Here is a 13259-nt window from a genome sequence, read left to right as displayed (position 1 = left end):
CTGTGATTAGGCAGTAATGAAACAAAACACTTGCAGGAGGAAGGGACTGTTCCATGTGATGAGCAGATGTGCAGGATGTGCTGCACGGTGGAGCCTGTTCCCTTTGGAGAGCGCTCATTTAAGCACCAAGAAGTACGTCGTCCATCCAGCAAGCAGCAGTGCCCCGACCAACACGGTGTAACTGAAGAGCACGAAGGCCAGCAGCTCCCTCAGCACCTTCAGGAAGTGGATGGTGAAGGAGTCCGGCATGGTTCTCCCCGGCACTGTGCAGGTAGGGTCTCTGGGGCTGGCTGCTGCTGTGCTCCTCCTGCTCTCTGAGAAAAGGGACAGGATGAATGTTTTTGAGCAAGGAGGCTGCAGAGCTGATGGGGTGGCTCTAATGTGGGGAGAAATGGCTGCATTCAGGAGGGTTAATGGCCACCCATCCTTCTTAGGAGGTTGTCACTGTCAGGTTGTAGTTGTGTGTGCTTTTTCAGAGCCCTGCACAGGGCTGCTGAGCTGCAGTGTTGAAAAAGAGTTTGGGATCTGATCGGTGTCTCCGTATCAGGACTGGTAATTAAGCAAATTAAAACACAGCCACACACAGGCAGTGTTGGTATGGGGAGAGGCCCCTACAGAGTCCAGCTGGCTCCTGGGATCTTCCCCTCTGTGTCAGTGGCTCTGCATCTGGGAAGCTTCATGTTCAGAGTGGTTGCTGATGGTGCATTACCAACAATGTGTTCTGATCAAAGTGGCCAATTCCTCCAAGGAAGCCACCATTAATATTTAATGATATAATTGCATCTAATGGAGATACTGGCACAAACTGAGCCTTTTGTTTAAGATGGATGAAAACTGGGGCTTAAATACAAGTTTGCACAGGCAAATATTTATATCTCACGTTAAAAATAACCCTTAAATGGAAGACGTGGGATAAGATGCTTTAGAATTCGTCTTCTAGCTGTATCTTAAAGTCATACTTGCACATCATTTTAGAAGTGATTGTTCATTTGTTAGTTTCATGCAAAATCTGAACTCCTTCACAAAAGTTGTTGGTTCCTTAAGACTTAAAGCTGTGAAGACCCACGTAAAAAATTCTACCATCTCTCCAATTTACATATTCTTTTCAATTTTGATCATAACTGTGCCTGGTTGAATATAGCCACTCTCTTGGTCAAACACATAAAAGGGGATTTAAAACCAGACTTAAGATAAAGCTAACCTGAAAGGATTATTTCTCTTCTAAACAGTGTAAAGCCAGCAAAGTAAACTGAATTCCCACTCAGATATTTAGAGTATTTTTGAAGAGCTTTTGTGATAAAGAGTTCACTTTTTGGTCTTACTAAAGAGTTTGGTCATTTCAGTCTAAGCTCAGGCACACGTATGTGTCAAAGGAGCTATTGCAATTTAAAACCAGGCATGGTTTCCTGTTGTTCAGAGCATTCAGGTTTTCTATCTATAGACTTTACATGATTTCTGCTTGTCTAAAAAGAAGTGGAGAAAGAAATAAGCTGCTTACCCAGGTAGATGATGTGCTCTTCTTCGTAAAGTTCCTGTTTCTCTCTAGTTCTTCTGCAGCTGTCCCTTGAATTTCTGCCTTCTAACGGGTTTCTGCTGTAGTTTGATCCCTTTCTGCTCTGCTCATCCGGGAGCTGGGAGTAATGAGGTGGTGTTTGCAGCCCGCACGAGGACTAATGCACTAGGTGTGGCCAGGACCAGTTATGATATGACATAGCACAGCAAAACAGAGCATGCCAAATAGCTCCCCTTCCCCAGAGTGCTCCTGTGAACAGTATTTGGTGAGGTTAAGCACCATGGCTTAATGTTACCAGGTCAAAACTGCATTTGCTTAAATGTATGCTTTGTTTTCCTCTAGCAAAGTATTGTGTCACTTTATCCTGCAGTTACACATCATTCTGTAGTTATATGGAATGCTGTTGTGCCTCTTGCTCCATTCTCTGAGAGCCCAGTGCTCCTGTAGGTCGCTCAGGGAGAAGGATGCTTGCATGGGGATCATCTCAGGTCAGCAGCACTTTACTTGCTGTACCTCTATGAACTGAGTCAGCCTCTTATCAAACAAGAGCGAGTGCTGAAGCCTCACTGCTCACTGCGCTGTCACTAGTTCACTGATCTACCTTAACCCAGTACACTCATTCACCTCTACCTTTTAGAGAGTGAGCACTCTTTTAGCAGGAGGGAGGAGGGAGATAAGCTATCTATTTATTTTTAGCAAAACTGTTTTCTGATGATATTCTATGAAAAGAGAAAGTCTGCCAGGGTGGAGGTTGGGTAATGGTTTCTTTATGGTTTTTGCTTGTAAACCAGACAAATGCAGACAGCAGAGAGAGGGAAGAGTATGTACTGCAAATCAAATCTCTTATTCACAAAGATATTATGATGTAGAAGATGGCCCCATAATTTAATTAGGCTCTCTTGTTATCAAGTTATTACCCGCGTGGTCAGCAAGGCCTTAGCCAGAAGCAGAACATAATCAAGATGCTCAGGAAGCCTGTTAAGAAGTAATTGCTCCTCCAGAGAATTGATCAACGTCAGGATGGCTTTTAGTTTGTGTTGTTGTTGAAGAGTTCCAGGAAGAGACTTTGTTCAGGGTGAGTGTCTGCATGGCTCCAGCTCTGTGATGGTGCAGGGCTACACTGCGAAAGATCTGCAGCAGTGGTGTTGCTAAATTAGAGTTTACCAAGTGTTGGGTGTGAGCTAGCGTCAAAGTAGGTTTTGCCTTTAGTGTCAGTAACAAATAACCACATTTGCTGGGCCAAGTGAAAAGGCAAACAAGCTCTTGAATGGGTTCCTTTATTTGCTTGTGTAGCTTCTACACGTCGTGGCCTCAGTTCACAAACCAGCCTGAGCAGTGCTGTAATTTCCTTGTGATTAGTTCAGTTTTTAAGATTAAAAAAAAGTATAAAATCTGGAAATGGTGGTAGTACAGCAGACTGTCAGGGCTCAGCAAAGGACAGTCAGGATTGCACTGACTCACATCATTTTTTCTTACTCTTCTTTGCCCAGTAACATCTCAGTTTTGATCCAAACCTACTTTTCTTTTTAAATAACTATGAAATTAGTTACTTTACAGTGGATCTACAGCAACAGTTCAGAGCAAGGCAGTTCATGCTTGCTCCTTACATTGTTGTCAAAGTTGCAGCACGTTTTGTTTCTGCAAGACAAGTGTGCAAGTTGCCCAGCTAAATTAAAGTCTTAAATGATTAAAAATGTATCTTTCTTCAAAAGTCAAGAAATCCCATAAGTAGTTCTGAGCTAGTATGTTCAGGTGCAGAACAGAATGGAATTAGTGTGTAAACTGAAAAAGCATTTAGCTGTTCAGAGAAATAGCTTCAATTCAAGTAACTCTATCATCCTGGGGCAGAGGGAGAAGGACGCAGTGACCACAGTGCAGAGGTTTGGTTTATTTTATTTATGTTTGTATTCCAGTGAGAGAGAAGCACATCCAAGGAAGGAGATCAAATACAGTTTTTATGTTGTCCTAATGAGCCAAGTGGAGTTAAACAGACAGAGGGGCTCTATGACGGGCCTGATTTGGCAGAACTCAATCCTACAAAACAAGACTGAAACCCACAGTCATAAGTGTAACACCTTGGCAAAATGAAGGGGGTTTTGAGATGTGTTGTGCATTCTGCAGGATAACTGAGAGCAGCTGTGTTTGCTGAGAGTGACTTAAGGTGCGGGATGGGGTTTTTTCAGTTGTTTTTCACTATTTAAATGGTCCTCAGTGCTTGCTGGAGAAGCATGTGAGTAGTGATGGTGACCATGGAGCGAGAGGGCTGAGGCACAGCACCAGGCTCTGGCAGTGGCAGCTGCACAGGCCTAAGCAAGGAGCCTCCTCTGCCTTCCCATTCCCTGGCCATTAGCAAGGCCAAGTCTCCAAGAGCTGAAGCTGCCTCTAGCACACGCTGGCTCCGCAATGCCAGGGGCCTTACCACCAAGACCATGGAAAATTCCATTGTATGATGTTGAGCCCTGTAATAGCTTGTGGCAGCAAGTCCCACAGTTTATAAACTGAAGAGGGAGAGTGAAGAAGTGTCTGTTTGAAACCCACTGTTTACTAGGTCACTGACATAGCTGTTTTTGGCCCAAGTCCCATGCAGGGAGTGTTTGTGTCTTCAGACATAAGCTTTTGACATACTGATGTGATTTACACCCCGGAGTAGCTTTCCTGAGCCATGTGGGTGTACCCAGGACAAACAAGCCTTCAGAGGGGGACTGCAGTGAAAGGCTCAAGCACCTCCCTCATAATTTGGGTGCAGTTGCTTGTTTTCATAGTCAGTGTTGTTGACGTGCATGTGGATAGTTCGAGGTTTAGCTGTTGCTGCAGGAAACCCAATGAACGTCTTGGCCAAAGTGTGCAGGACAGTGGACTCGAGTGTGGTCTACAGGTACCTCACCATAACAGCCAGCTTGTAAGAGCCAGCACAGGCCAGGCATGTCTTGCAGCTGCATTATTATGGATGCCTGAGAGCCAGGAAGTTTGTAAACATATGCAGTGAAAAAGCTACTTCTTCCCTTTACAGGAGTTCTCTTTCCATTGTGGAGTCAGCTGGGAATATTGGTATGACAGCAGTAACAGAAAACATCCTGCCTCCTCAGCACCTTAGGAGGGTAAAAAAGGAATAATCACATTTCCTACTGCAAATAAACTGAAAAGGGAGGAAAAAAAGCAGCTATTTGCCAAATGGAAGCACCAGGCTCAATCCCTGCCACCCCATCACTTCTTTGCCAATCCAGACCATGAGCTGTTTATTTTCATTGTTAGTGCCTTTCAGCTCTCAAGAAGCTGAAGTAGCTCTAAAGGAGCTACTTTGTCTACTAGAAGTTCCACAAACACTAGGAACCCAAATTGCAGAGAGGGATGAGGGTAACTGCGTCATGAGCTGGTCTCAGGAGAGCTTCTTGCACTATCTTTTTTCCCCGACGTTCAAGCCATGCCAAAAGACCAGAAGCTGATGTGCTTGTGTCCGCAGGGCCTTTCACCTTCACTGTCTCTTACCACAGACCTTAGAATGGGGCAGGCTCCAGTTTTTCCATCAAGGATTTCATCCAGGTTGTCCCATTGATCAGTTTTGTAGTGGCAATGACATATTCTGTGCCTCCATCTTCCATCTGGGACAGAAATCTCAGTGCAGCAATTTCTGCGTACGTTACCCCTCCCAGGAAGAACACCAGAGTGACTCTGTTCTCACCATGTTGACCTGTGTGTTCAGAGACATTTACAGGTTGTAGTTTTATATCAACTGTCAGTCAGACTCAAAAAACCTAAACTAAAATAAAGGTATCAGCTGAATTAGAGGAGAAACCTATTGGGCAAAGCATCAGGCCCAGACTCTTCTCCCAGCTCTGAAGTCTTTTTAGAGGATGTGCTCCTGCCTGCCCAGGCTTAAGACTAGAGAGTGCAAAGTAATGTTAGTTATCAAACTCACAGTGTAAGGTTAGGGCTTATTTAAGTACTCTCATGAGAAGTTAAAAAATGTACAGCTCTGTTCTGTCTTCAGTGCACATGGTGCTGTGCATTAACAGCAGGCTGAGTTTGTGACTGGATGTTTTAAAGAGGCCAGGAAGCTATCTGTCCAAAATAGCTTTGGCAGACCTAATACTGTAGTGACAGGGACATGAGATAGGTGCCTAAACTCTGATTTCAGTTTGCTTCGCTCCATTGCACTGCATGCCACACAGACATGCATCTCTCAAAGCAAAACTCACGCTTTTTCTGAAGGCCAGTGGGTAGCTGCTGCCTTTCCTCAAAATGGGGACCTGGCAGCATCTTCAGAACCTCTTCTATGCTCCTCCACCCCGGGCGAGCCAGTAGCTGTGCCAGGCGGACACTCAGCGGTGCGTAGCCGCTGTACACATAGGAGATGTCATTGGGGTTCTGCAGGAGAGAGCAGAGTGTGAGCAGTGGGTGAGAGCTGCTTCATGCTGCAGAACAGCACCATAAAATAGTAATAATTAAAGATGAAGGATTTCCTGCTGCACACAATTCCATGTTGTTTGATGTAATGTTCACTGTGGAGGTGTCTGTTTACCTGTTCATTGACATCATCCATCCATAAGCGCAGGGTTTTCCTGATTGTTGGGTAGTTATTCCTACCGCCTGTCTGAGGTTTCAGGAGTCCAGCCTTCTCCAGGTTGTTTAAGGTCAATATATGTTCATAGCCATAAGTCTGCAATATGAAAAATTCACTTTTAATACCACGTCAATAATCCATGACCAGAGTGTTTAAAAAGTATAAAGGCAAAGATGTTCATTTCAAAAAGCTTTTTGGTTAATCTGAAGTGTTTAAATCATGATAATAAAAACTGCAATGATGTAAACCCCCTCTGTATCTACATGTTGTAAAACACATATCAGCACCTCCTGAGCCATTGCTGTCAGCCCACCCAGAAGCCTCAGTGCTCCCTCTGCACATGCTGGCAGTCAGCACTGCCCATGTACAAGATGGGTCTGTCTAAAATACAAGTGTGTTTTAAAGCAGAGCTGAGGATTTGGTGGGATTTTCTTAGAAATGTGTGGTTCCAAAAGTTCCAGCCCCACCTGGAGAATCTCTCTTTTGTAATGGTCCAGAACCTTCTGCTTCAGTCCACTATTGCACACAGATTGCAAGCAAACGAGGCGTAGGATCTTGATTAATGGATGCTTTTGAGCTATGCAGTCTTCAATGTAATTGTTAACCTATTCAAAAAAAGATAAATAAAGATACATAAGCTATTATTTAAGGACCTATTGAAGTGCCTACAGGACCTGGAATGAAAGATCTGGTTTTGCCCAGTATCTCTGAAACAGTGAGAAAGAGGGGGCAGCTGCTCTCCAGGCACCTCAAGACCAGTAAATCAGTGATCCAGCTCTGGTTCCACCCTGTGTCTCTGAAGCGCAGTAATTCCACAGTCAATAGCTAAACTTTATCTGATGCACTGAAAAAATCCCGATTACCAGTCCTCAATCTTCCCTTGATTCCTCAAACTGCAAATGTGCAGGGAGATCCACATGAGAGCTCCCAGCCTTGACACTGGAAGGAGACAGACGTCACCTAGAGCACATGTTTCCTCTAGCAAAAAAAAAAACCCAAACAGGAAAATAACCCAGAGAAATACATTGGTTTGGGGGTTTTATTTTCAAGACATGAAGAGTCATTAATTGTCATGATCTACTTACCTTGTCTGTGTCTATTCCAGACATGAACTCTTGTTCCACCGTTAAATTATCAAAGAAATCTTCCGATGCTTTGGGAAAAGAATGAAAATCAATAGAACAGCAACCAACAGCTTATTTCCTACATTGACATTTCAGCAGAGATGCACTGGATGGAGCAAAGCCAATTTCTGCCAGGCTGAATAATGTCCATCAAGTTGTCTTGCATTTTGCTGTGGTGAAATGAGTCAGAACAACTGTTACACTCACTGATGATGAAGGACTACTCACTGGTGATGTCTTTGATGAGTTCTGCAATGGAGGTGTGGTTTGCTAGAGAACTTCTTGCCGCCTGCATGTGTGGCAGCTGTGAGACAAACTGCTTAATCTCTCCAACGGTCTTTGCATGGTGGCGTTCCTAAAGAAAGCCATCACTTAGGTTAGGGCTTATTCAGAGCAGTAACACCAACAAGATCATTGTATCATGAGAGGGTTTTTCACTATACTCACTGCAACAGCAGATACTGTGAGATAGACACAACCTTTTAGACGAAACACTTTAAATGCTTACACTAATGCCACAGCATTACCCATAAAAGCACTTTGATCATCAGAAGAGGGAGGACATAGAACAGGATCATTAGGCTGGTTTTTCCCATTCTGCCAGTGTTGTCAGTCACTTTTAATCATGGTTTGGGTTGGAAGGAACTTTAAAACTCATCCAGTTCCAGCCCCTGCCACAGGCAGGGACACCTTCCACTAGAGCAGCTTGCTCCAAGCCCCTGTGTCCAACCTGGTCTTGAACACTGCCAGGGATGGGGCAGCCACAGCTTCTCTGGGCACCCTGTGCCAGGGCCTCAGCACCCTCATAGTAAAGAATTTCTTCCTAACATTTGATTTTCTCTATCTTTATCAGGCTTCAGCCATCACTCTCTGCTCCTGTTTCCCAGCAAAACTACCTTTTTCAGGCAAAGATGAGGTACTTTGCTAGCTGCTAGTAAACACAATGCTGCAGGCAAAAGAACTCAGAGATGGGGGACATTTCTCCCCAAAACAGTAGTAAAAGGTTGGTGGGGTCTGTGTCCCTCGTGAACAGGAGCCTGCCATTCACTGTACCTGGCTATAACAATGTCGCAGGTTTAGAGCAAGGATCTGATGAAGCACAGTGCAGACTTCAGCTCTCAGAGCAGTCTCTGGACTGTTTCATTTGTGCCTCTTGCTGCAACTTGGAATAAAAATAATCATTTGACTCATGTGGAGGATTTAAATGGGCAAGTGCAGGCAGGAGGGTGATAATGACGCAGCCTGCAATGAAGGAGTCCTCTGCTGCCAATGTGCCACTGCTTCATTATCACCTATTACCTCTGACGGTTTAAGTTGCCTTTTTTTTTTTAACAACCAGTATGAACAATCCATCTTTAGCACCTTCACCTTTAACACTGCAATAACAGTTACTAGGGGATGAGGCTGAGCACGCACTACTTCAGTTAAGGTACTGCTACCTTGTCTTAAATGTGGCCGAAGTGAAGAGGCAAAGAGAAACCCCAAGGAAACACAATCAAACAGTGTAACAGGTCCTCTTGAAGTCTGCAAGCAGAAACCTGCGATCTCATTTCCTTATGAATCATTAACAGGATGTTTTTAAACAAAACCACAAACGCAGCCCACAGCACCCTCCACCTTTATCTAAGGTGACACGTGAGTGTGAACTGACAGGTCAGACCTCCTGTAAGGCAAGTGTTGCTTTCACATTCCTGTTGTTTTTTACACCAGCCATAATGCTTCATGCTCTACGAATGCACATTCTGGAGTGCTGTTTCTTAAAGCCTTTTCTCTGCATCCTCAGTGAATACAAAAGGAAAAGGATCCTTCATTTAACAGGTACCAACAGTGGAATTGACCAGTAGCTAAAACAGACTCCCTGGTTTTGATCTGGCTGAGGGCTTACTCCATGGCAACAGCTCGAGCTGCCAATCACAGCCCTGCTCAATGCAGACTGTGACTTATCTGACAACAAGAATGCCCAAGGGATGCACAGTCGGATCCAGGCCTCACCTCAAAGGCTGCAGAGATGATCTTGGCTTTCTTGCTCAGCACTGACCCCACAGCATTGAAGTTCTTGTCTCGGATTTCAGCATAGAGCTCTTCAGCAGAGTTGAGCTGGAGCTTCTTGGGTTCTGTGGGGAGATCTTTCCCACCCTCACCCTGCTTCTTCGGGGCAAACTTCTCAGGAGGGAGTTTCACATAAGCTACCAAATGCAGAGAAATAACCCTTACAGAGGGGAACTTCACCAGAAGTAAACATAAGGAAATGTGTCCCCTGAGCAGGAAACAGGTCTGAGCAGCAAAGCGAATACAAACTCCCAAACAGCTCAGTGCACGTGTTCATTAAGGAGAGACTCTCCCAGGGACCCAGAGACCTACACAGACATGATCAGAAACCAAGTGCTAACCATCAAGCTTTCAGCAAGGCCTGGAGGCAGCCTTCCAGTCGCTACAGCAGGAGGGAATAAAACCCATCAATGCCTCTCTGGAGTTACTCATTCTACCTCCTGAAGAGCCAGAGAGCGCTCTGAACAGCCTTTCACAAACTGTTCCTGTCCCCGCAGTGTGGTACCTGAGCTCAGCGGGCTGGAGGGTGAAGCACACGCTAACATCTGCACCCCAACACCATGGGTTCCGTGCCACTGCGCTTGCCCCCACCCTACATCCACAAAGTGCCCATTCAGGAGCCAAGCCCTGCTCTCACCTTCCCTTCCTGTGCAAAGAGAGCCAGAGCTGATCCTTATGAGCTCTAGCTTGGGACTGAACCATCCCTGCACCAAGTTCCAGTGAGCTGCTCCCACATCAGAGTCATTCAGTGAAGCAGAAAGGCACCCGAGACCCCTCGCCCAGCAGTACTCACTGTTCTGGATCCCATAGATTTCATCTATCAGCCCCTCGTAGGTGAGCTGCGTGGCCAGCGGCGTCAGCAGGTCCACGTTGCGATCCAGCAACAAGAGGGTGTCGAAGACAGGAAATATTGAGTTCTGGCTCCCAGGGAACTCGCGCTTCATCCTGATCATCATGTTAGCCACGTGCTGAAAGACACCACGTCCATCCGGTTATGGGGCAGGCCACCAGGGATGGATCTGATGTAACGGGTAGGACCGGAGAGAGCAAACAAAATCCTCCTCTGCTGCTCCCCGCAGCTCAGTGGCAGTGACTGTGGCCAAAGCACTGCGTTCATCTCAAGCTGCTCCCTCGTTACCAAAGGTAACAACTAAACCGTGGGTTGATCAGAGAGAAGGAAGTGAGTTACAGGGAGAGATGAGAAAGCCAAGGCACGGGCAGCAGGTTACACATTTCCCACTTCATTCAGCCCTTCTGCTGCCAACAACCAAGTGTTAAAACTCCACAGAAAGAACACAAAGGCAGTGCACCTGTGAGCAAAACACACATGAAAACAGCTAAATCCTCCTGATGGGAAGACTTCTGGAACAGCAAAGCTCATTCTTTTGTCCAGAGATGACAAAGACCTGAGGCCAAGATCCTGAAATTCCGGTACGGCAAGAGGGGTCCCTGGCTGGATTCAGAAACCCCAGGGGCGGTCCCACAGAACAAGATGGGATTCCCCAGCAGCAGCATTTGCCTCACCCGAGCACACTCGCCCTTCCCGAAGATCTGCGGGATGGTTCCGTACAGAGCCTGCAGCGTCATCAGCCCCTTTGCTGCATGGTACAGACTCGTCTGGTCGCTCTCCAGGTAACATTCCTACACAACAAAGAGGGATTCCTGATGGAAGGTGCTGACACAGCAACTCCCCCAGCAGAATGTGGTCCTTGTGAAGAGTTCAAAGGAGACACAGGTGGGGAAAAGACTCTGGCTGTGGACCAATACGAACCCTATCTGTGCTGTCACTGCATCAGATCATTGACCAGATACTGCAGTGATTTTGAACTCCACACCACTCCCAGTTTGATGGAGAGCAAGAGAGCCAGAAAGAAACTACAGAGAGTCTCTCCCTCTAATCTAGGCCGATCTGAGCACACAGCACCTCACCACAGCTCCCAACAAGCAGCAGCAAGCCCCACTGTGTCCTCTGGGCTATGCACCAGCCAAAGAAACTCTTAAAGCTTTCTGTCCCCAGACACAGCATTCTGAGGGAACAGGACATGTTGCTGGTACGTGACAGCTGTTAGCTCTTGGTGCAGTTTAGAGCACAGCATTAACCATTATGTGTGGCTCTTTGGCTGTGCATTGACACAAACAGTGCTGACTATTTGCAACAACCAAGTATTTTAATCCTCCTGAGTGCTCAATTTGTGCAAACAGCACCAGCAGCTACAGGCGGAGGAGCTGGGGTGCAGCTCAGTGTCAGGAAACACAGACAGCAGCCACAGCTCAGTGCAGCACCGGGATCAGGCCACATCTGCTCTGCAAGGCCTGTCCCTGATGCACAGTGACTGACAAACCCTCTGAGAACCTCTGGACCGAACCCCAACAGCATAAAACCACAACACGGTTCTCCTCGGACAAGTGCTCACCTTGAAGGCGCTCTCAGCCTCCATGGACAGCAGGTCCCCGTCAAAGGGAATAAGGTCCAGGCTGTACTGCTCGCGGTGGATGAAGGACCCCAGCACGCCCTGCTCCTTCAGCCACTGCTCGCACAGCAGGCTGCGGCGCGGCACGAACAGGATGTGGAAGTCCCTCTGGGGAGAGCGGCCTCTGTCCTCCCTGCGGAGTCACAGCCCGGGTAACAGCACAGACCACGGGCTGGGGGCACACAGTGCCAAAGGAACGGGAATGCTGCATGTGGTTGTTATTACTGATTTCAGCTACTAGCTTGGAATTGTTTACCACGTGCACCCACAGGACTGAACCCAGGGCGAGTTCTCTTCAATCAAAGCACGCATCATTCCAGCTAATCCAAAGGAACATGTGGCTTCCCAACAGGGAATGACCCCTGCCTCACCAGCCAAAGCAACACCCCCTGCAGCGCCTCCCACCCCAACCCGAGCCCTGAGAGCAGCCGCGCTGCAGCTTCCTTCCAGCCCACAGGTGACAAACCCGGTGTGGCGGCTCCAGGCCCAGCCCGTCCCCTCCTGTGGGGGGAGCCCCAGGCCCGGGCCCGCCCGCTGTACCTGAGCACGTTGTCGGTGATGATGTCCATGAGCTCCAGGCGGGGCCTCACGAAGAAGATGATGTTCTTGACATCGGCCTGCGGCAGGCGGCCGGGCTTGAGCGTGAACATCTTCTCCACCTCGTGCTCCTGGGCGGGGGGAACCGCGTCAGCTCCGCAAGGCCGCAGCACCCGCCCGGCGCCGAGCCCCCCCCGCCTTTACCTTGAGCAGCGAATACTGCGCGATGAGCCCGAAGGGCCCGGTCAGGGACTCGTCCCACACGATGGCCTGGGGGGGGGGGGGGGGAGGAGGGGAGCACGGGGGGGGTCAGAGCGGGTCCCGCCGCTGCCCCTCCCCCCCCGCCGCCCTCCCCTCCCCCCCCGCACCTTGCTCCCCGCGCACTTGTCGAGGAACTCGCGCAGCTCGCGCCGCCCCGCCTCGCGCAGCGCCGTCAGGTTCACCCGCCCCGAGCTCAGGTGCGCCGCCATCGCGGAACCACCGCGCCGCTCACGTGACGGCGGCCGTCACATGGTTTGCATCACGTGACGGGAGGGGAGGCCAGGAGCAACGCAGAGTGTGCGCGGCTTCACAGCGCCCTCTGGTGGGCGCAGCGCGGCACTAAACCCGCGTTCTCCTGCGCCGAATCCATGGGAGCTGGGAATGGGCTGGGAGGGAGCTTAAAGCGCATCCAGGGGCAGGGACACGTCCCACGGGAGCTGGGTGCTCCAAGCCCCGTCCAGCCTGGCCTTGGACACTGCCAGGGATGGGGCTGCCACTTAAAACTCTTCATGCAACTACAGAATGCATGTGTATACATGTGTGTATATATATACACACATGAAAAAGCTGCTGTACACGACAGCACCAACTCCAGCTCATCCTGACACCTCTACAGTTTCAGCATCGCCTTTTCCAGCAGATATTTCCTTCCAAACGGAAAACCAACATCATTTATCAGGCAGTATTCTAATGGAACCACCCTTATACTAAAGAACTTCTTAACATCTAATTGCCCAGCTTCT

At 48.2% G+C, this 13259-nt stretch overlaps 2 protein-coding genes across 3 annotated transcripts; both read right to left on the bottom strand.

Moving 5' to 3' along the window:
• Positions 1-6: 6 nt before the first annotated feature.
• Positions 7-2088, bottom strand: LOC308226638 (uncharacterized protein). The gene is made up of 2 exons (XM_080628535.1): positions 1499-2088; positions 7-314 (listed from the first exon to the last, which is right to left on the bottom strand). Exon 2 carries the CDS (start codon positions 247-249, stop codon positions 115-117), a length of 135 nt encoding a protein of 44 aa, XP_080484661.1. The 5' UTR covers positions 250-314; positions 1499-2088; the 3' UTR covers positions 7-114.
• A 1302-nt stretch (positions 2089-3390) lies between these two features.
• Positions 3391-12752, bottom strand: VPS33A (VPS33A core subunit of CORVET and HOPS complexes). Of its 2 annotated transcripts, XM_080628738.1 has the most exons (13): positions 12624-12752; positions 12460-12525; positions 12259-12386; positions 11662-11851; positions 10772-10888; positions 10041-10215; positions 9191-9384; positions 7427-7553; positions 7160-7227; positions 6542-6679; positions 6033-6170; positions 5710-5878; positions 3391-5201 (listed from the first exon to the last, which is right to left on the bottom strand). In XM_080628738.1, exons 1-13 carry the CDS (start codon positions 12723-12725, stop codon positions 5008-5010), a joined length of 1806 nt encoding a protein of 601 aa, XP_080484864.1. In that variant the 5' UTR covers positions 12726-12752; the 3' UTR covers positions 3391-5007. The 2 variants fall into 2 exon arrangements, with proteins under 2 accessions (XP_080484864.1, XP_080484865.1); XM_080628739.1 differs by lacking the exon at positions 10772-10888.
• Positions 12753-13259: the final 507 nt, after the last annotated feature.

Source organism: Psittacula echo (genome assembly GCF_963264785.1).
Source record: "Psittacula echo genome assembly, chromosome: 13".
Classification (NCBI taxonomy): Eukaryota; Metazoa; Chordata; class Aves; order Psittaciformes; family Psittacidae; genus Psittacula; species Psittacula echo.
This window is presented reverse-complemented; position numbering and strand designations above follow the sequence as displayed.

What these genes read in the sequence shown, in the direction of transcription:
- LOC308226638 (XM_080628535.1), bottom strand. Translation starts at nt 249, where the DNA reads ATGCCGGACTCCTTCACCATCCACTTCCTGAAGGTGCTGAGGGAGCTG.
- VPS33A (XM_080628738.1), bottom strand. Translation starts at nt 12,725, where the DNA reads ATGGCGGCGCACCTGAGCTCGGGGCGGGTGAACCTGACGGCGCTGCGC. An exon ending in TCATCTCTGCAGCCTTTGAG is followed by an intron (nt 7,554 to 9,190) that starts GTGAGGCCTGGA and finishes GGCTTTCTTTAG; the next exon opens with GAACGCCACCATGCAAAGAC. An exon ending in TGGATGATGTCAATGAACAG is followed by an intron (nt 5,879 to 6,032) that starts GTAAACAGACAC and finishes TCTCTCCTGCAG; the next exon opens with AACCCCAATGACATCTCCTA.